Source organism: Lemur catta, chromosome 23 (genome assembly GCF_020740605.2).
Source record: "Lemur catta isolate mLemCat1 chromosome 23, mLemCat1.pri, whole genome shotgun sequence".
Classification (NCBI taxonomy): domain Eukaryota; kingdom Metazoa; phylum Chordata; class Mammalia; order Primates; family Lemuridae; genus Lemur; species Lemur catta.
Window position 1 is genome coordinate 6,049,746 of NC_059150.1, and position 25,801 is coordinate 6,075,546.

Sequence of the window (25,801 nt, forward strand, 5' to 3'; positions counted from 1 at the left end):
CAGTCTGGCCCAGGTGACACGCGCATGTATCCAAAGGGCTAGAAAGCACTTGGTGGGGACGAGAGGGCTATTGGTAAGAGCAGAACAACTGAAGCTACGTATCTGCCACAGTAAATGAAACACTACTGCTGGGCTGCAGGAATCCCAGCTCAGGCTGAACAAGTTTAATTACCTCTGCTGCTTTTTATTCCTTTTCTTACAGATGTTCACAGGAAAAAAAAATCACGCATATACAAATATCAGACTGAACAACTCTGAGGCAAACAAGTGTTCACCAGATTTTTTAAAATCTTTCTTTCTTTTTTTTTTTTGAGACAGAGTCTCGCTCTGTTGCCTGTGCTAGAGTGCTGTGGCATCAGCCTAGCTCACAGCAGCCTCAAACTCCTGGGCTCAAGCGATCCTCCTGCCTCAGCCTCCTGAGTAGCTGAGACTACAGGCATGGGCCACCACACCCAGCTAATTTTTTTCTAGTTTTAGTTGTCCATCTAATTTCTTTCTATTTTTAGTAGAGACGGGGTCTCGCTCTTTCTGAGGCTGGTCTCGAACTCCTGACCTCAAGTGATCCTTCCGCTTCGGGCTCCCAGAGTGCTAGGATTACAGGTGTGAGCCACCATGCCTGGCCTAAAAATCTTTAAGAAGAAAGAAAATAGAAAAGGAGGTGGTAGATGTATGTGCTAGAAAGAGGGCTTGAGGGTGGGGAAGGGGAAGTACTTTTGTATATAAAGATAGAACTAGTGAAGACGGTGAATGGTGAAATGTACTGCCAATTGGAAAATGACTAAGTTTTAACACTAAAAGGTTTCAGATACTAATGCCTTGCCAGTGTTCCTCTATTGTTGAATTATGAACTGAGAATCTCAGGGGATCCAGAACTAAAAAGCTGGGAATACCAAGCAATGTGGGTCCATGTGAGTCGTCCTATTCTAGAACAAACTGAAAATGGCTAATTTATGAGGACTTTAAAGTAACATATTAGAAGAATGACCATTGTATAAGAGGGCAGGGGGAAATTCTGCTTCGATGATTTGACAGTTCAAAATGAACATTGCACTTCCCCGAATTCAATCTTGGTTTCCTTTAGCTAAATGTTTCCTTTCTTTACTACCACCTTAACAAATCAAATAGAAGAGCTGTTTAGAGCTAACTCACTGGTCCTAAATATAACTGGAGCTAAACAAAAAGATCTTTCTCACTGGCATGAACAATCTTCTAGGTAGCTGTGCAGCGTTCCCCGCAGTGAGCTGGGCAGCACTGATGTATTTAATGGAGACAGGAGCCCGACTGTAGTGAGAGGGCAGTGCCTGGATTCCACAAAGTCTGCAGGGTTCTCTGAAGGTCAGCATCAAGGGGTTCTAAACTTAGAAACACTGGGGTCTGCCGCTAGTTCTACATCAAAATCAGTGGAGAATAAAACAGATACAGAGAAACATTGGCCAAGCCAAGGAAGCCTCACAAACCACATGAAATAACATGAGAGGCTAGAGAATTCCTCAAGGAAAGAGAAGAGTGAGAATACACAGATATATATGTGTTATTTTTAACCATGCTCAGAGAAAACTGATTTGGTATTTCAACATCCCATCCAAGCAGCTCACTGAAACTGAGCTGAGAAAGAATGGGGGCTTGTTATGCAGCCCCCTCTAGCATTTACCAAGATAAAAGAAATACAGATTATGGAAGGAAATGAGATGACAGTTTCAACTTCTAGAAGTCACAGGCCATGGCCACAACCAAAGGACTCATTCACTGACTAGAGACCAAGCCCCTCAGAAGAGGGGTAGATGAAGAGGTTATAAGAAAGAAGGAACCACTCTTCCAACTCCTGCCAAGCTAGCCCGTCCTTCCTGGCACAGGTAATCATGGTGACGAACTCTCTGCTCTGAGTTTGTTGGCATTCTTTGATCCCCACCCGCTCCTGACCCCTGACACAGTCACATCCCCACTTGGTCTAATCGAATAGCCCAGTCCTAGCTATCCAGTAGGAGAAGAAGCCCAGAAAAAGACAGTAGTCCTTCGTCGGTGGATATATGAATACCAGACAGACAATATGATCTCTTAGGAGATGTGCCAAAGGATCTGTGCTCTTTGGGACTTCAATTCAAAAAAAAAAAAAAAAAAAAAAAAAAGCTAAAATATTCTTTAAATGATGGGATCTCCATGTCTCCTTACTTTGAGCCAGATCTGTCCTCATATCCTGAGTTCCTTATAAAGTAGGAGAAATTATCTGTCCTACTTAGTAAATTAATGGTTCGATCTAGGGAAAAACCCACAAAATTCTTCTCTTGGTCTCAATTCTAGTAAGAACATTAATTATCCATCATCTTATTGTTCCTTTTAGAAAGAGGTGACTAGAGACAATTCCAGCAGTATCTTCCTGCTAAGAAATGAAAAAGAATTTCTAACTTTGATCATAATTATTCTATAAAAGCATGTTGAGATGCAAGTATCACACAGGCCTTTTACTGTATTAATAGAAAAGAAGGCAAGGAGGCAAGGAGAAAAGCAAATTTCTCAGGGCCTTGCAGCATGGTAGGCAGAAGCAAGGATGGGCATCGGCACAGCCTTGTCTGTTGGTTCAACCTCCTAGATTACGTTTCTCTGACTCATCAGCTCCTGCTCAGAGCGCAGAGTATATATTACCAAATTACTTTTTGAGAAAGTCACAATAAAAGAAAAGCTGGTATGTATGTGTACAATTGGAGTATAAGCATGAGATTGGTACCTGTAAGAGAGCATGGTGCATTGTTACCTCCAGTTCGGCTAAAACATGAGCAGCATCCTCATTGTCTTCTTGGACCTCCAGATCCTCCTCGGGGATGGTCTCCCAGTTGCCCTGGTGAGCAACCAGTGTGTGCACTAGTTCATACTGTCCAGGGAGCGCCAGGCTGACCCGAGTCTGAGTCCCATGGGTGAAGCGGAGGCGCCGGAGCTTACAGCTTTCCTCGCTGCCCAGCTTGGTGGTGGGAAGCACCTGCACCCCCAACAGCAGGTTCAGCAGCTGACACTTGACATGACAGTCCTGGCCGAGGACCAGTATGCAAGGGAGGCAGTCCACAATCTTCTGGAGGTACTTTTCTTCCTTAGGTGGGAAGGAAATGCAGCTCAGCTGGCCTGGTTGGGGAAGGGAAGAGTGGAGGAGAAAGGAGCAGAGAGAGAAGAGTGAGGAGGAGTAGAGGGAGACTCACACAGAGACCCCATTAGGATGTCAGGTCCTAGAGGAGAAATTATAAGGAAACTATCAGTTGAAGGAGATACCTGGGAAAAAACCCCAGTCAGAAAAGGCTCTTCAAATATCAAACAGAGTTCCTTTCCCTAGCTCTTCCCCAGGGAACAAGCTGTTATTTCTACCCAGAAGGGTGGCAGTGGGTGATCTTCCCTCCCTCGTCCCCCTTTTTCAGTCAGTGGAGGGACGGCCTAGGGACATTACAAGGACTCTACAGGGACTCCCATCACAAACGCACAATCATTAAGATGACAAAACTAAAAAGACTACACTAACTGGGACATGAGTCCAAGGAGAAATACACCCAAATGTGTCAAAAATAAAACCTTCCTTCTAACAGAAGACCTAATACTTGAACATATACATACAGTCATGTGTCACTTAACAACAGGGATACATTCTGAGAAATGTATTGTCGGGCAATTTCATCATTGTGCAAACATCAAAGAGTGTACTTACACAAACCTAGATGGTATAGACTACGACATATTTAGGGTAAAGGTGAAGCCTATTGCTTCTAGGCTACAAATCTGGACAGCACATTACTGTACTGCATACTATAGGCAACTGTAACATGATGGTAAGTATTTGCGTATCTAAATATATCTAAACATAGAAAAGATACAGTAAAAATGCTATACCTTCATTGACTGAAATGTCATTATGCAGAACATGATGTAGGGCCCTTTTAAATTTCTTTGGCTTATTTTCCTCATTTATGACATATTTTATAACTAAATGTATGAGCTAAATATACATACATAGAAATGAAATGTTATTCAAGTTTGCATAAGCTCTAGAATCTTTTCCAGTTCATCTCTCTGATGGCAGGTGACAGCATCCCAGCTGCCAAGTCATCTGTTTTCTTAAAACACTGGGTACTCAATTAAGATCAATACCTCCTATCAAGTCACATTCCTTCCGTCTGTGGATGACAAGACCCTAAGACAAAGGGAAAAGAACTGTCAGGATAAAATCCAGGCAAATCTAGGAGGAGATGCGATCCATCTCAAAAACATTCTTCTTAATGGACACCCTAATTACCCTGATTTGATCATTACACATTGAATGCATGTATCAAAATATCACATGTATCCCATAAACATGTAAAATTATTATGTATCAATTTAAAAAAATTAAAAAATTCTCCTTTCAGGGCAACCACCACTAGTGGCTAGCTTCCCCAAACAAATTCAAATAGTATTCAAGAGAGAACAAAAAGCTTCCTAAAGTATGAGAAGCTCTATTTGGGAAAAAGAATCAGAAATTAGTTGACCAAAACTCTCAGAATCTGAACTAGATCACTTCCCCACTTCTTTAGTACCAGCGTCTGCCTAAATGTATGATTCAGGCAACCGTTGCATTTGTTCAGAAAGGCATAGACACACAGTTCTCAGGCTGTAAGAAGGGCCAATCTTTGAGCCAAACACATACATCATAACTGAAATTTTTGGTGGCACTAACTGAAATAGTATTCTCTTTAGTCACTTAACTATAAGCTGCATTAAAGCATTTGTAGGCTGCTTATTTTGTTTGTGGAATTGAAGCAAGAGAGGCCTGATTACTTCATACTGAACCTACCCTGCTACTATTTCAAATCCTCAAGCCGCCTCCTCTTCTACAAATGGCACCACCAAAAGGGTTAAAGAGGTGGGTGTTGACGCAGACCCCTCCATGTATTTCATTAAGGCCCTTCCTTTCGTGTCTGTCTCCAAGTTCACCACCCTGGCCTGCACATACACATCAGCAAGACCAGACTCTGACACAGGGAAATCTGTTCTCCTGGGAAAGAGACGGGTCCTTTGAAAAATCAAACAGCATTAACTGAGTGCCTAATTCTGTGCAGGATATTTATGAGGCACAAGAGTGAAACACCACACTAATCTTTGATCTACAATCTAAAAGCAAGGGGACATACATAGCCAATTGCTTGTGTGACCACCTAACAAGTAGCAATAGGCTAGCCCTGGGTCCCTTCATAACAGATTCACAACTACACAACACTTATCACAGTTTATTCTAATTATCTGTTTATCAAAAGCAAGAAGAACCACCCTATTTCTCTCTGTATCTTCAACGCCCAATACAATGACTAACACATAGAAAGGGCTTAATGTTATACATTTGAATCCATTTCTTGTAGAGAACTATCTACAGAAAGCTACAAGCAAATCTAAGAACTTCAAAAAGCCCAACAGCATGATGAATAGTTTAAGAGCAACCATCATTCCTAAAACCTCCTTCAACTCAACATGGAGAGCAGATGTGGACAAAAGAATAGGACCTCCCCTCTTCACCTTGTAGAATTTAACTGCCATAGCCTGAGCTTGAGCAGTGAGAAGTCCAGCTAGACTGTCTTCACCCTCATCTATACTTCCCAGCTTTCCTCTTTCCCAGTCTTCCCCAGATTCTCACATTGAGCATCTAAGTGTAATTGCCTACTGACAACTTTTAAATTCCCGTAGTAAAAAAACAACAAACCTAAATAAGCTCTGTTACTGCTACTACTAGGAGAGTGGATAAGAGAGAAGAAAACCAACTACACCACTTTTCAGGACGAGAAGGCGAGGCCTCAACACCTCTCAGACAGAGTCAACTACAGGACAGTTAATAAAACACTCTGCATCAGCCAAAGCCAAAACCGCAGCAGACACACCCCATTATTCATCTGACCCAAAGTATCACCTCCCCCTCTCCATCTCTCCTACAAAAACAGTCACCCTACAAATAGACCTGTCAAAACAACCAAAGACCAGTGCAATGGGAAAGGGGGCTGAAGTTGAGTCCAGTGCACTCTGCTAGAGTTCCACACTGGACCTGCTGGACTGAAGAAATAAAGAAAGGTCTTCAACTCGGACACCGTGGTATCTGTTTTTCGATACATTACTATCCAAGCCCTTTGCTTCTCCCACTAACTTTTAGCTTTTCCAACATGTCTACAAGACCGAACAAGGGCATTGAGAGAAATGAAGCTGAAAGGAGATGGTTTCACTCCTTGATTCTCTGGGTGCTCTGCTCAGCGATGAGTGCGACATGAAAGAAGGAACAGTGCTAGGGTGGAGGGCAGATTTTCGGATCCCAGGCTTTGCCACTGACCACCTCTGTGACCTTGGCAGTCCAGTTGATCTGAGTATTGAATTGCTCATCTATAAACTGAGGGAGTTGGTTTAGGTCATCTGTAACATTCTTTCCAGTTCTAGAAGTCCAGCATACCATCAGGTTTTAACTGTTGAAAAAATAATGATGTGAGGGGGCATGAGTGGTTGTCTGGTGGTTTTTATTTTATTTTAAATTACATGTGAATTTAATTATGCAGGCTCCCCCCTGGACTGCTGTAACTGCAGATCAGAAAGTTGACTGAACTAGCCAGGGGCTCTGAGGACCTACAGCGCAGTCTTAGCAGTTCTTTAAAGAAGAGATTAAAGGCTGTAGACTGACAGTAGGAGAGAGGAAGGAGACCGGATTCAGAGCTGGAGCAGCTGCCTCCCTGACAGTTAAAGGACTTCCGAATTAATCGGGTTTTCTTTTGTAATTAATACAACAGCATCTGCATATGGGCTGCCAGAAGGTAACAGCACGGCCTCTCAGCTGGTGCACATTAACCCTGCCAGCTCTGGCTGGAGGAAAATTCGTATCAAATCGTCTTTAAGTGCAAACCAAAGCTTTTTTTTTTCTTGGTGGTTGTTCTTAAATACAGACTATTTTATAACTGGGGTTACTTTTAAACAAAGGTTTCAAGTTAGAAGGAGGGGAAGAGCAGCTAAAGTAACAACCCATTTTGTTTATTTATTTTAGATAACACTTATTGAGTCTTTTCTATGCATTGATCATTTTATTTGCCTCATCTCATTTAATGCTCACAATTCTACCTGACAAGGACTATTATTATCTTCATTTATAGATGAGGAAATGGGGCTAGGTGAGGTGGCTCATGCCTGTAATCCCAGCACTTTGGGAGGTTGGGGCAGGAAATCGCTTGAGGCCAGGAGTTTGAGATCAGCCTGGGCAGCATAAAAAGACCATGCATCTACAAAAACACATATATACATTTTGGAAAAAATATATATAGATGAGGAATTGGAAGCTCATAAAACTAAACCAAACCAAGAAACAACCCAAGTTTCTCCATTTATCTAGGCAGCCAAAACGTGAGCCACGGGGCTGTGCAGGAGCTGTACCTCAGGTCAGGTTAAAACATGGTACTAGACAATGCCCCCTACACCACATTGTTTCCCAACCTGGGGCCAAATACAATTTAGTAATTGTAGGACCTCAATGTAAACCAGACTGACATAGTCCCTATGAAAATTGCCCCAAACCATGAGGAAAAAAGCCTGGAGAGAAAAAACAGTATTAGCAGGTGCACACTTTAAAAAAGTGTTATTGCTATTCTACCTAAGATCTCTAGAGTCCCTTTTCTAAAAGAAACAGTAAGTGCTTTTCGGAGAAATTCTTAATGGTCCACTTAATAGTGTGTATGACCCTTTGGGTTTGAAGTTAAAACTATTCTAAAGCGAGAGGACAGGAAGGGAGAAATGCCAATGAACTGTCTATGTCACTAGTAACCCTTTAGGATAGATACTTTATTTAAATTGTTTTTGGAGTAATGGCAATGGATTTTAATCAATACATTTCCCTTCTTGCTTGTTGTCCATCCCAACTGTTGGGGCTCAGAAAACGATACCCCAAAGTACTTTGAACTAAAGGAGACAGGAAAGCCCCAGAAGCAAGGTCTCTCTGACCTTCTGCCCTCCTGTCTCCCATCCCTCTGTCTCCCCCTAACCTAGTCACAGAAACCAGAATTCCTATCCTCTAAAGCCACAGAAACCAGAACTCCTCTTCTCCACAGCAAGCCGTAAAACCTAGAAAGGTAACTCTCCTTTCTCCCTTGAAGACTCTCATTCTAGAGGGACCCTGCCCCATACCCTGCGGGAGGGAATGATACACAGAGACGCCAAGAAGAATCTGAGCAGACAAGCCCTTCTGGGTTTCTCAGTCTATTGCCATTAGATCATACCCTTCTATCCAATCACATTTCTACACGGCTGTCCATTCTTCATTGAACCTAAGCATAAAAACAGATGGGGTCTTTGTGTCTTCATTTCTGAAGGCTCCTGTGTCACCTAAAACTTTGATTAAATACAATTGGTATGCTTTTCTCTCGTTAACCTGTCTTTTATTATAGGAGTATTAGCTGTGGCCTTTCTGATGGGTGAGGAAAGCTATCACACTTTTCTGCCCCTTCACAGTAACAATATATACTGGTGAGAGGTGAGTGGAGGCCAGAGTAAGGTGCAGTCTGTGGGCAGCACAGGGACGGCACTGCATGGCACAAGTGAAATGGAATGCCTCACTCTGCCCCATCATACTGCTGCAACTCATCAGGTTGACAAGGACTTCAGAGTCAAGTCAGGTCCCAACAGAGTTACTAGTGCAATACTTGTTTCTGGTACTCAAGGATTTCCTTCCTTCAGTAGTTTTTTTTAATCGTACTTTTAACACTGCACTTCCCTGTATGTAATACATATATTAATATGTGCTTTTTTTTTTTGCCCAGGCTAGAGTGCAGTGGTATCACCATAGCTCAGTGCAATCTCAAACTCCTGGCCTCAAGCGATCCTCGCACCTCGGCCTCCTGAAGTGCTGGGATTACAGGCATGAACCACTGCACCTGGCTACGGTATGTGTTTTTATGGCAAGCCACCTTAAGTCTTCTCTGAAAGCAAATGAAATACAAAGGATTTAACAGTTAAGTGAAGCAACCAGTGACACAAATATGCATTCCCACAAATAAGTAGTAATGTTTTATTTCTTATTAGCTATAGGTGCCAAAAGTAGAGAAGAGGACAAATCCTAAGTTTAGAAAGCAATGTTATACAGTCTTCCTACTGCAAGCTTCAAAGTACTGAGCTACAAAAACCCAGGAGCTGACAGAGAAAAAATTCTAGCCAAGAAACATTTATTTATTATTCCCAAACAAGCTCTCTGACCTTCAGCTAAATTTAAGAGACGCTGAATGACACGGGAGGCACCCTCATTTATTTAAGGAAAACATATGCTTGAGTAGTCTGGGTTTCAGAATCTTCAGGACCAAGTAGTACAAGGTATTTTAGTTGAAAAGGATAGTTTTTGGAGATTAAGAGACCAAGTAGCTAAAGCTCTTGTTAGAACCTGGAAAGTCAAGCTGGCAGAAGTGTCTCTAAAGTTACCTATATTGTGGCCACGTTAAGATCTCTAACAGTTTTTAAGAATCAGCTAGTACTAGCACCTGGGAAGAGGGAGAGAGCATCCTAGAGGCTTGCATCCCGTGGGAGCCAAGCGAAATGAGGAGGACACACCCAGCAGCCTGCTGACAGGTTCCTTTCTGGGAGAAACTGCTCCTGAGCCTGGTCATGCCACAGAGGGAACAGAAACGTAGCTGGCCGTTGAAGCTGTAATTATGGGATGCATAGGTGGAATCAGTTCCTCGAAGGACGCTAACGCTATGGTTCACAAAGGGCTTAGTGTCTGTTGTTTGGAAGGTAATGTACAACAGTTTATAAGCATTAAGAATGATCCAAAGGCAGGAATGTGTCAAAAGGACACAGGAACCAGCTTGAAGGCAGACTCGCTGACCAAACTGGGGACAATTTAAGCATAAAAATAAAAAGTGACAGGAAGAGATTATAATCCCTTGAAAAAAATACACAAGTCTACACTGATATAAATAAACAAAGGAAAAAGAAAGCTCTTCTTTACAGGAGAATACCAAGTAATAAATACAGAAGAAACAATAAAAAAGCCCTCGAGGCGGTAGGAGTTGTTGATGAACGCTAGCTAGGTCTAGTGGAAGGAAGTTTCTTGAGGGACAGGGTATCCCTGAAATCTCAGAATACCTCCCCACAAAAGACTAATCAATAGCAAAGAGAAAAATGATGAATTTAAGGTAGGAAAAACATCTCCAGGGATGGGTTGACATCACATACCCTGTGACAAAAAAGAGACATTGTTGGGACAGCTGGCAAAACTTGAATGAGGTCTGTGGGCTGGATGGTAGTACTGAATCAATGTTAATGTCTTAATTTGGAGAGTTGTTTGTTGATATGTAGAAGCACAGCCTTGTGTGGGAGAAATGCACACTAGAGTGTTTAGAGGAGATGAGACAACCTATCTGCATTCGGCTCTCAAAAGGTTTAGAAAAAGACTAGACATAATATAGCTAATAATATATATGTGAGAGGAGAGAGACTGGATCATGGAGCAAATGCATGAAAACATTAATAACTGGGAAATCTTCATGAAGCAGGTGTGAGAGATCTTTGTACTGTTTTGGCAAGACGTATATTTGAAATAATTTCAAAATAATTTTTTTTTTTAATGATCCAAAGGGATACCTAGCAAAGCATATCTAGCTCTTGATCTCAGAGGAAAGAGATCAAGAGGCAGAATTTTACTCGATAAGAAAAACCAGCAGGGAAAGAAAATACATTAAATACAGGAATAATAGGATTTGAACACTAACAGTTTCTTCAATGTCCTCACTTTTGCTCTGCACATTACCTTCTATCTCATCAATCTTCCTGTGATGGTTTACTGTTGCCTACTCAGCATCTGGGTAGTTCAAGGCACTAATCTAAGTAAGTAGTTTTGGATCAGATTTAGAATCCAAATCTACCACGCTAAGCAGTATAGACCAACATCATGGCCCAGCACAGGGCACCCTGATGAAAGTTACCTGTAACCATCAAGTTCATTAAACAAGAAACCACCAGAGGAAGCTTGACTTTGCACTGCCTGTGGTGGCCCCTTCTGTTTACTCAGAAGGGAGAGGTAAGAACACACTGTTATTATCATACACTAACTACTTTTAATCCTATACTAGCAAATCACTTTTCCAAGTTGAAACAGCAGAACTTCTCCATTTCTCTCCATGGAGCAAAACCCAGCATTGAACAGGCCAGTTGTTCAGTCAGGAGCAACTGAAACAGGTTTCCCCAGTAGGGTTCTTGTATACTAAAAAATAAGAATGACTTTTCTCCCACTAGCTGTTTTCCCTCACCTTCCCCTTGCACCTGCATATCTCTGTAATATTAAAAGCTAAGGCTAGAGTATATTGTATGGAATACTCCTAAAAGGTAAACCCCATATTGGTTCAGTCACTGTCCCTCTAATTTGAATAGAGAACTTTCATTCAGACTAGTCTTATAATTAGTTGCATTTGAGACAGGGCCTTAATTCTTGCTCTGGAAAGTTTGGCTTGATTAAAAAAAAAATCCTGGGAAATTCTCTCCCCATTATGTGGACTGGAAAAGATTTAAAATACACACACACACACACACACACACACACACACACACACACACATTAAACTGAAATCTCAGCATAAATAAAGCACTAAAGCTCTTAATCTGATGAAACTAAATCTACACACTTTTGGGATAAAAGCACTTTTTAAAAAGAAGTGTACATTTTAAAAAAATCAAAGGCATTTTTGAATACATAACTTAGACATCATTCTTTGGGACAATTCTGAGGCACCATTAGTTAGACAAGTGAAACGCAAAACAATCCTCAAGTCCTATTTCCCATTTTCCTGCCCAGAAGACACCCCTCCGGGGAACGGAAGCGCATTATAATCAAGCCCAATTCCAAAGCAAGTGGTGGTCAAAAGGTTCCCACAGCCACGTGGCACACAGCTGGGCAACACATCCAAACTGTTCACACTGTCTGGTAAAACAAAAAACTGTGTGCACATGATGAGCACTTCAAACGGAGGCCCACAGGGGATATTAATGGGTCCCCCATGCTCTGACCAACTTTCCTTCAGAGTCTTGATTTGGACTCTGGAGGAACATTATGTATAAAGGAACTTTCCCAGACAGCCTGATTTATAGCTCAAAACATGAGAACACCTATCTCAACCACTGCTACCTCTGTTTTCCTCTGTTCCGGTGTCAAGTTCCAGGATCCCCAAGATCACCAAATACCCCATTTGGCCAAGAACTCAATCAATCTTTAAGCCTGGGAATGGCCTACACTGGGACTAGACGTCCTCTCAGGGTGCTCCAGTCTGACACCTGGGACATAAGAAAGAAGAACTGCACCTTCCACACGGACTCGCCCTCTGTGCTCTTTGTTAAGAATGACACCACTCAGATTCCCTGGACCACACAGGAAGCAAAACCCATCATCCCTAGAGGCTGACTATTTTCCTACAAGAAGGAGCAAATTAACCTTAGGTCTTACAACTGTTACCAAAAAAACCACATCCACCCACACACCTCATACTCTTCCTACTGGCTTCTCTGTGAGTAACTTCTAAGAAGACATGGACATGGAAAAAGCTCTAACAACGATCTTTATGAATGCATTCTGCATTTGAGCCATACAGACAGGGTGATTATGATTGCTCCATCAAAGACAGAAATAGGGCTAATTACTCCGTCAGAAAGTGAGCAGTGCATCTCAACTCCTATTCTTATCAATGCCATTGAATCTTACAACTGCCCATATGCCCTATCCCTGGCCCCGCAAAGACAGCTAATGGTTAACTAGGTAACCAATTTGTAGTAAATCCTGTAGAGCGGACATGATGAAACACTAATCCTTCAAAATATCAATTTGGAATTAATGATCTCAGTTAGTTGGACAGAGTGGTTCACCACTGTGTGTCCTGTGCCCAATACAGTGAGGCATTAGATAAAGATTTGTTAAGTAAATGAATATTAAGTATTTACTTCTCATATCATGGTGAAAGCTCTGGTCCACTGGTACTGCATGTGACTCATTCTTTGGGACATGAAAATAATTCTTTGGGATACTGGCAATAGAATGCAACTCCAGCCTAACTAGTCATTTAGCAAATGCACATCATTGTTCTTTTTTAGGGGATCAGATAATAAAATAAGTATAATCTACAAAAATCCTTACCTTCTGTGGGGAAAAAAAGTACCTTCTGAAGAAGGAATTAAATTACATTTAATTTCAAAACATCATCCCAATATCTACCAGCCTGGTAGTAATTTAACAGATATTTATTTGCCCATTATTTACAAAGCACTATGGTAGGCATTGCAAGGACACAAAGAAGAGTAAAACACAGTCTTTACCCTTTGGCATTCATAATCTAGTCAGCAGGATAAGCTATCATACAAAAAAAAAAAAAAAGAAAAGAAAAAAGAAAAGGGAAAAAATGTAAATAAAAAAGCAAGATCTGTATGACCAGAGCTTATAGGAACTGGGCATCAGGTATAGAAAAATTCATATTCCAAAAGCTTTTCAGGCTCCCACAACCAGCCATGAATTGCCTTGCTCTTCCCCCTACATCAGTAGTGGATGAGATCAAGAAACCCCTTGGGAGTTACAGGGTCCCTCCTAAAGCTTACAGCACTCAGGGACTCCACCTGGGGGACCAGAGTCTACCATGGACACAAAAGAACATTTCCGTAGCTGGCTCTACCACACAAACATCAACCAATGACAGGGAGAACAACAATATAGCCCATCATAGCGTCTTCCAACTCAATTAAACAGGGTGTGGCTGATTCACACTCACAAGTTCCACCCATTATCACCAAGACTAAGCTGGGGGACCTAACTCACTACACACTGTTGGGAAGAGGTAAAGAGAGCAGGTCAGAGATAACCCAAGAGGTACACCAAACCTGCTAGAACACCCATAGGCAACTCAGGACCAGCACTCCTCTCTCCGGCACGCTCGGGGATTGATCTTCAGGGACTGGAGACAGGCCTGTAAGCCAGGCAAAGCACTACCCGGATCTTGACCGAGAGTCCAGATGGGAAGGAATCAGCAAAAGAACTCTGGAAACATGAAAAATCAGAGTGAAAGGATACCCCAAAAAGAAAATGATAACTCCTTACCAGTGGATACCAACCAAAACAAAAAGATTGAAATGACAGATAAAGAATTCCAAACATGGATTATAAGGAAGCTCAATGAAATACAAGAGAAAATAGAAACCCAACACAAATAAACCACAAAAACAAATGCAGGAAATGAATGAAAAATTCACTAAGGAAATCGAATTATTAAAAAAAATCAAACAGAACTTCTGGAAATGAAAAATTCATTCAAGGAAATACAAAACACAGTGGAAAGCCTTAAGAATAGGCTAGATCAGGCAGAAGAAAGAATCTCAGAGCTTAAACACAACACCTTCAAGCTCTTAAACAAGTCAAAGAGAAAGATCTGAGAAACAAGAGGAATGAACAAAATCTACAAGAAATACGGGATTATGTAAAGAGGCCTAACGTAAGAATCATAGGCATCCCTGAGGTTAAAGAAAAAAATACACAAGGGTTGAAAAACCTATTTGAGGGAATAATTGAAGAAATTTCCCTGGCCTTGCTAAAAATCTAGATACCCAGGTACGAGAAACTTAAAGGACCTCTTCATCATGATGAGGCATTCACCATGACACACAGTCATCAGACTGGCCAAAGTAAACACGAAAGAGGCACTCCTACGAGCTGTAAGACAAAAGCAACAGGTAACTCACAAAGGAAAACCCATTATGCAGACTTCTCAACTGAGACTTGAAAGCCAGAAGGGACTGGGGTCCCATTCTCAGTCTTCTCAAACAGAATAATGGCCAGCCTAGAATACTGCATCCTGCAAAACTAAGTTTCTTATATGAGGGAGAAATAAATACTTTCTCAGAAAAGCAAATGCTAAGGGAATTTGTCAAGACCAGACCTGCCCTGCAGGAAGCACTCAGAACTGCATTATGCATGGATCAGCACAAAAGACACCCACCAGTGTAAAACCACCCAAAAGCTAAAGATCAGAGCCCAGATACCACAATGATTTAAGAGATAAAACAAAGCAATAAAGTTCTACTCAATAGGATAAACAGAAATCCACCACACTTATCAACTCTTTCAATAAATGTGAATGGCTTGAACTCCCCACTCAAGAGACACAGGCTGGCTGAAGAGATTAAAAAATACAAGCCAAGTATCTGCTGTCTCCAGGAAATGCATCTAACCCACAAGGACTCATTCAGACTCAAGTTGAAGGGATGGAAAACAATATTCCATGCAAATGGAAACCAAAAGAAAGCTGGTATAGCCATTCTCGTATCAGATAACATAGACTTCAAATCAGCAAAAGTAAAGAAAGCCAAAGATGGCCGTTATATAATGGCAAAGGGAACAATTCAATAAGAAGACATAACAATCCTAAATATTTATGCACTGAACACAGGTGCACCCAGATTCATAAAGCAAACCATACTTGAACTAAACAAAATGATAAACAGCAGCATTGTAATAGCCGGGAACTTCAACATCCCACTGACAGAACAGAACAGATCCTCCAAGCAGAAAATAAGTGAAGAAATGATGGACTTAAGAGGAACTATAGAACAAATGGGCCTAACATACATTTACAGAACATTCTACCCAAAAACTGCTCAATAGACATTCTTCTTATCAGATCATGGAACATTCTCTAAGACTGATCTCATCCTAGGCCACAAAACATGTCTTAACAAATTAAAAAAAAATAGAAATTATACCATGTATCTTCTCAGACCACAATGGAATAAAATTCAAAATCAATTCCAACAGAAACACTCAACTCTACAAAAAGTCATGAAAATGAAACAACTTACCACTAAATAGTTACTGGGTCCAGGAAGAAATTAAGATGGAAATCAAAAGAGTCTTTGAACTAAATGACAAAGGGGACACAACTTATCAAAATCTGTGGGATTCAGCAAAAGCAGTTGTAAGAGGAAAATTCATAGCCATAAGTGCCTACATACAAAAGACAGAATGATTGCAAATCAACAATCTAATGAATTGTCTCAAGGAATTGGAAAAGGAAGAGCAAACCAATCCCAAACCCAGCAGAAGAAGCAGAACTAAATGAAATTGACAACAAAAATTATAAAAAAGATTAACGAAACAAAAAGTTGGTTCTTTGAAAATGTGAACAAAATCGATAGGCCTCTCACTAGATTAACCAGAAACAGAAAAGGACCTCAATGAGCTCAATCAGAAATGAAAAAGGAGCTATTATAACTGATACCATGGAAATACAAAATATCATCTCTGAATACTATAAAAATCTCGAGGCACATAAACGTGAAAACATTAAGCAAATGGACAAAAAGGGAAACACACAACCTCCCTAGGCTCAATCAGGAAAAAACAGAACCCATGAACAGACCAATGTCAAGGAATGAAACTGAAGCAGCAATAAAAAAAATCTCTCAACAAAAAAAAGTCCCAGACCACATGGTTTTACAGCCGAATTTTAACAGACCTACAAAGAACTGGTATCTATATTGCAGAAATTATTCCATAACACAGAGAAGGAAGGAATCCTCCCCAACTCATTCTATGAAGCCAATATCACCTTGATACTAAAGCCAGGAGAGGACACAACAAAAAAGAGGAAACTATAGACCAATATCCCTTATGAATACAGATGCTAAAATTCTCAATAAAATCCTGGCAAACCAAATTCAGAGCTGCACATCAAAGAAATAATCCACCACAATCAAGTGGGCTTCATCTCAGAGATGCAAGAATGGTTCAACATACACAAATCTATAAATGTGATTCACCACATAAATAGAAGCAAAAACAAAGACCATATGATCCTTTTGACAGATGCATAAAAAGCATCACACAAAATTCACCACCCTTTTATGATAAGAAATCTTAACAAAATAGGCATAGATGGAACATACCTCAGTATTATAAAAGCCACATACGACAAACCCACAGACAATATCATACTGAACATGGAAAAATTGAGAGCATTTCCACTTAGAACTGGAACCAGACAAGGTTGCCCACTGTCACCACTTCTTTTCAACATAGTGCTGGAAGTCCTAGCCAGAGCAATCAGGCAAGAGAAGGAAATCAAGGGTATCCAAATGGGGAAAGAAGAAGTCAAACTATCACTCTTTGTTTACGATATGATCTTACATCTAGAAAACCCCAAAGATTCTGCCAAGAGAATCCTGGAATTGACAAAGAAATTCAGCAAAGTCTCAGGTTACAAAATCAATGTACATGAATCAGTAGCATTCCAGCCAGATGCGGTGGCTCACACCTGTAATCCTAGCACTCTGGGAGTCTGAGGCAGTAGGATTGCTTGAGCCCAGGAGTTTGAGGTTGCTGTAAGCTAGGCTGACGCCACAGCACTCTAGCCTGGGCAACAGAGTGATACTCTGTCTCCAAAAAAAAAAAAAAAAATCAGTAGCATTCCTATACACCAACAACAGTCAAGCTGAGAATCAAATCAAAGACTCAATACCTTTCATAATAGCAACAAAGAAAGCAAAATACCTAGGAATATATTTAACCAACGAGGGGAAAGACCTCTACTGGGAGAACTACGAAACACTGAGAAAGGAAATCACAGAGGATATAAACAAATGGAAAAACATATCATGCTCAGGCATCGGCAGAATCAACATTGTTAAAATGTCGATACTACCCAAAGTGATTTACAGATTTAATGCAATCTCCATTAAAATACCAACGTCATGTTTTGCTGATCTAGAAAAAATAATTCTATGCTTCATATGGAACCAGAAAAGACCCTGAATAGCCAAAGCAACCTTAAGCAAAAAGGAGAAATTGGGAGGCATCACTTTACCAGACTTCAAACTATACTACAAGGCTATAGTAACCAAAACAGCATGGTACTGGTACAAGAACAGAGACACAGACCAATGGATCAGAACAGAGAACCCATATATAAAACCATCCTCATATTGCCATCTGATCTTTGACAAAGCAGACAAAAACATACACTGGGGAAAAGAATCCCTATTCAATAAATTGTGCTGGGAAAATTGGATAGCCACATGGAAAAGACTGAAATAGGATCTGCACATTTTACCACTCACAAAAACTAAGTCATGATGGATAACAGCCTTGAACCTAAGGCATCAAACTATAAGAATTCTAAAAGAAGAGGTTGGGAAAACTCTTATAGTTATTGGCCTAGGCAAAGAATTATGAAAAAGACCCCAAAGGCAATGTCAGCAACATCAAAAATAAATAAATGGGACCTGGTTAAACTAAAAATTTTCTGCACAGCCAAGGAAACAATGAATAGAGCAAATACAACCTATAGAATGGGAGAAAGTATTTGCATGCTATACATCCAGTAAAGGGCTAATAGCCAGAATCTATAAAGAACTTAAGCAATTCAGCACAAAAACATCCAACAACCCCATTAAAAAGTGGGCAAAAGACATGAACAGAAGCTCTTCAAAAGAAGATAGACTAATGGCCCATAAACATATCAAAAAATGCTCAACATCTCCGATAATCAGGGAAATGCAAATCAAAACCACAATGAGATATCACCTAACTCCAGTGAGAATGGCTTTTATCAAAAAATCCCAAAACAACAGATGCTAGCGGGGAGAAAAAGGAACACTTACACACTGTTGGTGGGACTGCAAACTAGTTCAACCTCTACGGAAAGTAGAGTGGCAACACCTCAAAGAACTAAAATAGACCTATCATTTGATCCAGCAATCCCAGTACTGGGTATTTACTCAAAGGAAAAAAAGATATTTTATAAAAAAGACACTTGTACTCAAATGTTTATAGCAGCACAATTCACAATTGCAAAGATGTGGAAACAACCCAAGTGCCCATGAATACATGAGTGGATTAATAAAATGTGGTATATGTATCCCATGGAGTACTACTTAGCCATAAAAAATGGTGAACTAATACCTTTTGTATCAACCTAGATGGAACTGGAGACCATCAAAATATCACATGTACTCACTATTAAGTCAGAACTAAATGATCAGCGCTCGTATGTACATATGGTGGTAAAATTCAACAGAAATCAAGCAGGTGGAAGGAGGAAGGAGGCGATGGATAAATTCACAGCTAACGGGTACAATGCACACTGGATGATGGACACACTTATAACTTTGACTCAAACTGTACAAAAATAATTCATGTAACCAAAACATTTGTAGCCCCATAATGTTCTGAAATTTTAAAAAAGAAAAGAAAAATTCATATTCTGCTTTACTTTAATAACATATTTTTGTGGTTTTATTGCCAAAGGATTGGTTTTGAAAAGTACATTTATTGCAGGAAGATTCCTCTTTCTCTTAATCAAGTAAAACAGAACAGAAGCATAAAGAAAGAAAACATGAAAGTAGACACAGCAAAACAAAATTTAAAAACCAGATTGCATTTTTTTTATTTAAATCTATGCTTTCTTTAAAAACCATTCACAAGTCTAAAGAACTTAACCATACTGAAATCAGTAATGACTTTTAAGACAAAACATGTTGCAAATAATAATAAGCTTAAAGGCAATATGTTTTTTCTTTTAAGAACAGGCAAATTTTTCCAACTCTTTTTTAATAGCAGGCTGCCCTGTGCCATGGGAAACAGATTATCCCAGGAAAGGAAGATTAGGAAGGGGAAATGCTAAAAAGAGAAAGGGTAGAAACAGCTACTGTGCCTGGGGAGGCCATTTCCTCCCAGGTTCCTCCCTGGGAGCAGGAGGTAGCAAGATCAGCAAAGAGGGGCCTGATGCCCTAAACATCAGGGTGCAGGAACTGGAAGAAGCCTGAGTAGGTAGTGTCATATTACACTCATTCAGTTGGATAAAGTCTCCCACTGAAGTACATTTTGGTTCCATTGCAAGCTATGGAGCCTGGGTTATGACTCATTTGTAACAAAGTCTCTCCACTGCAGAAGTGCATCTTGCATTCCCATGGCCAGGTCAGAAAAGAACAAAGGAGGGGCCAACAGAAGTAGAATTGGACTGAGAGCCTGGAAACCTGGGCCTAAATCGGGCTCCCGTTCAAAACTGTTCTGTCCCACATTCCATCTTTCTACTCCTCTTATTCTTCCCTCAACCCCATGTTCCAACTTCCTAATCCAATATTCACCAACTACACACACACACACACACACACACACTCACTCACTCACAAATACTCAAACAGCCATATATAGTTAGCACTAACTACATCTCTGTGCTTTAATGTATATTATCTCCAAATATAACAATTTTGTTAAGTTAGGGATTATCACTCCCATTCTATTTATTTACTGAGATATAATTCACTCCTTTTAAGTGTGCAATTCACTGGTTTTTAGTACGTTCACAAAGTCATACAACTATCACCATTATCTAATTCCATAGCATTTTCATCCTCCCAAAGAAACACCATACCAATTAGCAGTCATTCCTCCTTTTCCTCTCTCCACATCCCCTAGAAACCACTAATCTACTTTCTATCTCTATAAATGTGCCTGTTTTGGATATTTCATATAAATGGAATCATACAATATACGGCATTATGTATCATTCCCATTTTATACACAAAGAACCTAAGACTCAAATAGGTTAAGTAACTCGCCCCAAAGTCATACGGTTAATAAGAGGATACACTAGAATAGGAACCCAGGTCTGATACAAATGCTTGTGCTTACTTTCAACCACTGTCTGTTGCTTCCATATAGGAAGAAAACTGAGAAAATTTTAGCTATTCTTGAGGAAAAAATGCGGTTTTGTTAATCTAAGGTAATAAAAGTATTAAGAACCACAACTATAGCACCGTCTCTACTGAGCTTGTGTTGAAATACACAGGCAGCTCTTCTAAACAGACGATTGTGGCAAACCACTAGAAAGCGTACCCAAGCCAGTCAGCAACCACTGTCACCGTTTCACTCCGCAACTCCAGCTTCTCCCCACCCTTCAGCCCCACAAAGATGGCAGCTGTATGAAACCAGACTAAAAAGAATCTCCTCTCTCCCAGTTTTTCATCCCTTCCCCAAATGTTACTCTGCCAATTAAACTTTACTATCCATACAAATTTCTGTCTAAGAAGACCAAGAAAAGTAAGTACAGTAGCGCTTTCCCCCTTCTTTTAAATTCTGGCAACCAGTTTATACTAGGTGTGAAAAAAAAAGGGTGAAGAATGTTGGAGAAACACAGCTGTCAGCTCACCAAAGGCAAAGAACTATTAAAAACCTAAGAATTATAATTTATATGAAATGCCTATAACCTAGCCACACTTCAGCTTTCTGCTTTGTGTGTGTGTGTCTGGGTGTGGCATACAGACCGTTTAGATTAGATTATGCCTTTCTAGAAGACCAAGTTCAGGTCTTCCTAGTCCCTTTTATTTATCATCCAACACAAACAAGTACACTGTAATGATGATAATTATAACTATTTTTTCTTTCTTAGGAGAAAAGCATAGAAGGGAAAGATTGCTCTCCACTAGACCAAGGCCAAGGCCAATGTCTTTATTTGACTCTTTATCCCCCATAAAATGGCCAGTACATACCATGCACTTAAACGTTTATTGAATAATAGCTAATGCTTACATAGCACTTTCCCTGGCACTTCTCTAAATCCTACATATATTAACTCCCAGTAATCCTAGAGGTAAGTACTATTATAATCCCCATTTCCAGATGAGGAAACGATGACACAGCCCAGTTGTGATTTGCCCAAGGTCATTCTGTTAGTAAGGGGCATAACCAAGAAAGGCAGCACAGGCTAGAGCATTTCAACTAGACACATTTGAGTCACTCCAGTTACTTAAAATTGAGAGGTTTATGACAAATTGCAACAGCCAGGAACTCCACTGGATCATAAAACAAGAAAAATACTTTTCCCTCTGCTACTAATACTCCAGCCTGCCTTTCTTCAGAAGTGCTCAAAGCTTTCATCAAAGCTTTCATCTCATGACTTCTGAACCCTCTGACAGAGGAAAATCAACAGATAGAGGGGCTCTCATCTCCCATAGTTAATTGAAAAGGCGGCCAATGATTTGGGCAGCAGAGAACTGAATCAAGGAAACTTCACTTACAATTCGGTTTTCTTTGTTACAAGCCAACCTACTCTCAAAAAAAAAAAAAAAGAAGATCATTTTAGAGTTCTATTCCACCTACTTTTTAACCTCTAAAATATCATGTATATTTCATATTCTCTGCACTGACCACAGTGAATACAGAACTATCAAAATTAAAAGGGAAACAGAGACAGGCGCCTTGGCTCATGCCTGCAATCCTAACATTCTAGGAGGCAGAAGGAGGACTGCTTGAGCTCAGGAGTTCAAGACCAACCTGAGCAAGAGAAAGACCTCGTCTCTACAAAAATAGAACAATTAGCCAGGTGCAGTGGTACGTGCCTGTAGTCCCAGCTACTCGGGAGGCTGAGGCAAGAGGATTACTTAAGCCTGGGAGTTGGAGGTTGCAATGAGCTATGAACATGCCACTGCACTCTACCCAGGGCAACGGAGCAAGACTATCTCAAATAAATAAATAAATAATAAAAAGGGAAACATTATTTGGGGGTCCTTCACTCTCTTTTGTGGTTGAAAGCGGAATAATAAAATTTTGTGGTATTATATGGCATTATAAGTGGTACATACAGACATGAAAATTATTTTACTATTGTTATCATCCTTATAGTACAATAATTTCAAATGCAGAGTTAATCCCTGATCTTCGATTCCTCGAATTCCATACTGCATCCAACCTAGAGGGACACTTCTATTCTGAAATGATAATTAAAACCTTCTAGAGGTTTGTCCAGGTTAAGAATCAACAGCCAGGCACTGTGGCTTGTGCTGGTAATCCCAGCTACTTGGGAGGCTGAGACAGGAGGATCGCTTAAGGCCAGGAGTTTAAGGCTAGCATGAACAGCATAGTGAGACCCCCATCTCTAAAAAAAATTAATTAAAAAATTTTTTTTCATGAGATAACATTAAAAAAATTGAGTGTTCCCTCCCTTAACATTCCAAGTTCCTATTAATCAGAAACCAACATTCATAAAAGAAAGTTGAGACAGTCTCTGAATGAACTTGACCTTACAAAGATAGCCTGTAAAAAGGAGAAAACAAGAGCTAGTTGTCCTTTAAGGAACGGTTTCTACTTTCTGACATGACTATCTACACAGCTGGGAAGATGCATCCCTAAAATACACACAGTAAATGCCTCCTCACTCATTTTCCCTTTTGCATTTTCACCCCCAAAGATAAAACTCTCCACGCTGAAAGGAAGGAAGCATTTTATGGAACAAAATCAAATTGCTCCCGATCCTCCCATCTGCACCCTCCCAGGTTTTTATCTGGGATGGACAGACTGCAGAAGGTGAAGAGAGTTAAATACGTAAAGATTAGTTCATGATCCAGTCAACTAGAAAAGCCAATGAGGCAAAATACAAAGGTATATTCGTATTTCTTTGGTTGGCTTTTAAAGAATAAAAACAAGAGATAACCAAGGTTCCCTGAAAACTTCCACCTCTGAGGTGAATCTATTCTCTGATTTTTTTTTAGCAGTAATTCTAAAATAAATAGTTGTTTTAAAACAAGGAGAGCAATGGAGGGCTTTTAAAGATAATCTACAAGAAAAACTCTGAGCAGGGGAAGCCACTGGAAAGCACTGCTAAGGGAGAGGGTGAAAGTACAAACTCTGGGGATCCTCTCTGGAAACAGCCTTTCTCACCAGTTGTTTTCCGATAGCCTCACGGAAGTTAGTTCCCTCTGCAAGTCTATTCCAGAACAGCAAATCTCTGGACATACGATGTCAAAACTACAACTTCAAAAAAGCTGGTCATCCTCCTCCCATTTATCACATGAGGTAAAATAAAAGTTTTTATTGATATCCAGGCCAAGTGAATGGTATGGTATCATTTAGGACCCTATTAGCATCTTAGTCTCTTATTTTTAATCACCATTTCTGGAGTCTTAGTCAAACTTAGGATATTAAACATGAAACTTTGGGAATATCCGGCCTAACACACAAAGTTAGAACAATTCATTCAGTTCTGAGCCTCATGTTCAAATCTGCTAACAGCACATCAATGTGTGGTTCTGAAAGTACGTTAGCAGACCACCTGCGTCAGGATGCCCAGGGTCTTTTTCTGTTAAATTAGAATCTCATGACCGCCCCCCCCCCGCCCCCTCCCACACCTACTCAATCAGAATAATAGGAGATAGAGCCTGAGACCTGGTGTTTTCAATATGCCCCTGGGGTGATTTTATTTTAATACACACTTTAGTCTGAGAATCACTAAATTAAATCCACTGATTTCTTTGCTATTTTTGTATCCAAGATATCTATCTACATGGGATGCCAATCCCTTCTCCCTTCCAACCTTTTTCTTAGTTAGATGCAGTTGTTAACAAACCCTCCAGTTCCCTACCAACAGCAGTTTCAAAAGGAAGCAAGAGGTTAGGAAAGATTAAAGACCATGCACGATTTGGCACCTCTGGCACATCCCAGAAATAACCATGTCAAGAAGAGCTAGAGTAGCTAGCCCTGCAACGGCTTGAGACCAAAAGGATCCCTTCCCTCTGTAACTTCTTCGCCACAAGCACAGCAAGATCTCTGGTAATTCTCTGGCACCCATCAGACACGATTTCCTTCGGCGACCCCTAACCCTGTTTAGAGTACGTTCCTTACTTCTTCACAGAGCTGCCTCATGATTGGAGTCAAAACATTTCACATTTGATTATGTTCAAACACACACACACTACAGTCCTGTGGCCTCCTCGGGCCCCCGAGACACCCTGCCTACTGCCGCTCCTCCATCCGCAAACCGGGACCTGACCACAGCTGCCCACTCGCCTAACTCAGAGCAACTTCTTCCCACTCCTCGCCATGGACCCCCGCCCTCTGCAAACACAGGCCCTCCCCGGTCCCGCCCGCGCAGCCTGGTCCCCGGGGTCCTGCTCCTGGGACCTCTGCCCTTGGGCGCCCCCCGCCCCCAGGTCCCCTGGCCGAGGCCTCTGCGCCCCCCTCCCCCCACCGGGAGGGATGCCCCCCCCCCCCCCGGCATCCCAGACGCGGCCGGCCCGGGCCTGGGGGGCCCAGCCACGCGGCCCGGCTCCCACCTTCGGCCGCTTCCCCGGGGTGTTTAGCGGGGCAGGGGCGCAGTCCGCCCTCCAACTGGCTTCTCCTGCCCTCTCGCCCTCGGAGCTGCCCTCCTTACCCGCCTGCAGCCCGGTTTCGGCGACATCGCCTGCAGGGCCGAGCTCGGCCCAGCCGCCGCCCGTAGGGGAGGAGGGAAGACTGTGGTTGTGGGAGCACTTGATGTCGCGGAAGAACTTCTGAGTTTCGCGCAGGTTCTGCCTCAGCCGGCCCAGGTAGCGCCGGTAGCGACCGAAGCCCCGGCACAGCTCGCGAATCATTCCGCCGCCTCCGGGGCCGGGACCCGAGACGGGCTCGCTCCCCCACGGCACCCCGTCGCCCTCCATCTCTGCTGCCCACACTGTCTTCGCGGCTTGGTCCCCAGCCGCTGGCCCGGCCTCCCTCCTCCCCGCCCCCCCGGTGCTTAAAGGAGGAGGAATCCGCCCCCTGACGCCCCCGCCGGCAGCCGGCCTGGCTCCCAACCTCCCTCACTGCCGTCGCAAACAAACCAACCCGCAGCGCACAGCCAACGGAACCTTTCTCTCCACGGTCCGCACGAGCGAGGGAAGGATCGCTGGAGGACGCGGGCACTGCGGGGTCTTCTGGGAGTTGTAGTCTGGGCAGGGGTTGAGCACCAAAACCCCAAGGCTGAAGGCGGGGAGGCTGTGGATGGGGCTGCCCTGCCTTTGGTGAAACCCTCAC

The 25,801-nt window shown here is 41.6% G+C and overlaps 1 protein-coding gene across 2 annotated transcripts in view; it reads right to left on the reverse strand.

Annotated features, from left to right (window-relative positions):
- DSTYK (dual serine/threonine and tyrosine protein kinase) overlaps positions 1 to 25,517 on the reverse strand; it is a 50,673-nt gene extending 25,156 nt beyond the window's left edge. The window contains exons 1-2 of one of the 2 annotated variants that reach the window (XM_045536046.1): positions 25,182 to 25,517; positions 2,723 to 3,111 (exon numbers count right to left, since the gene is read on the reverse strand). In XM_045536046.1, coding sequence (XP_045392002.1) covers positions 2,723 to 3,111; positions 25,182 to 25,446 — 654 coding nt within the window. In that variant the 5' untranslated portion in view covers positions 25,447 to 25,517. The remainder of the gene's footprint in view (positions 1 to 2,722; positions 3,112 to 25,181) is intronic. The other variant, XM_045536047.1, reaches the window with a different exon arrangement.
- Positions 25,518 to 25,801: the final 284 nt, after the last annotated feature.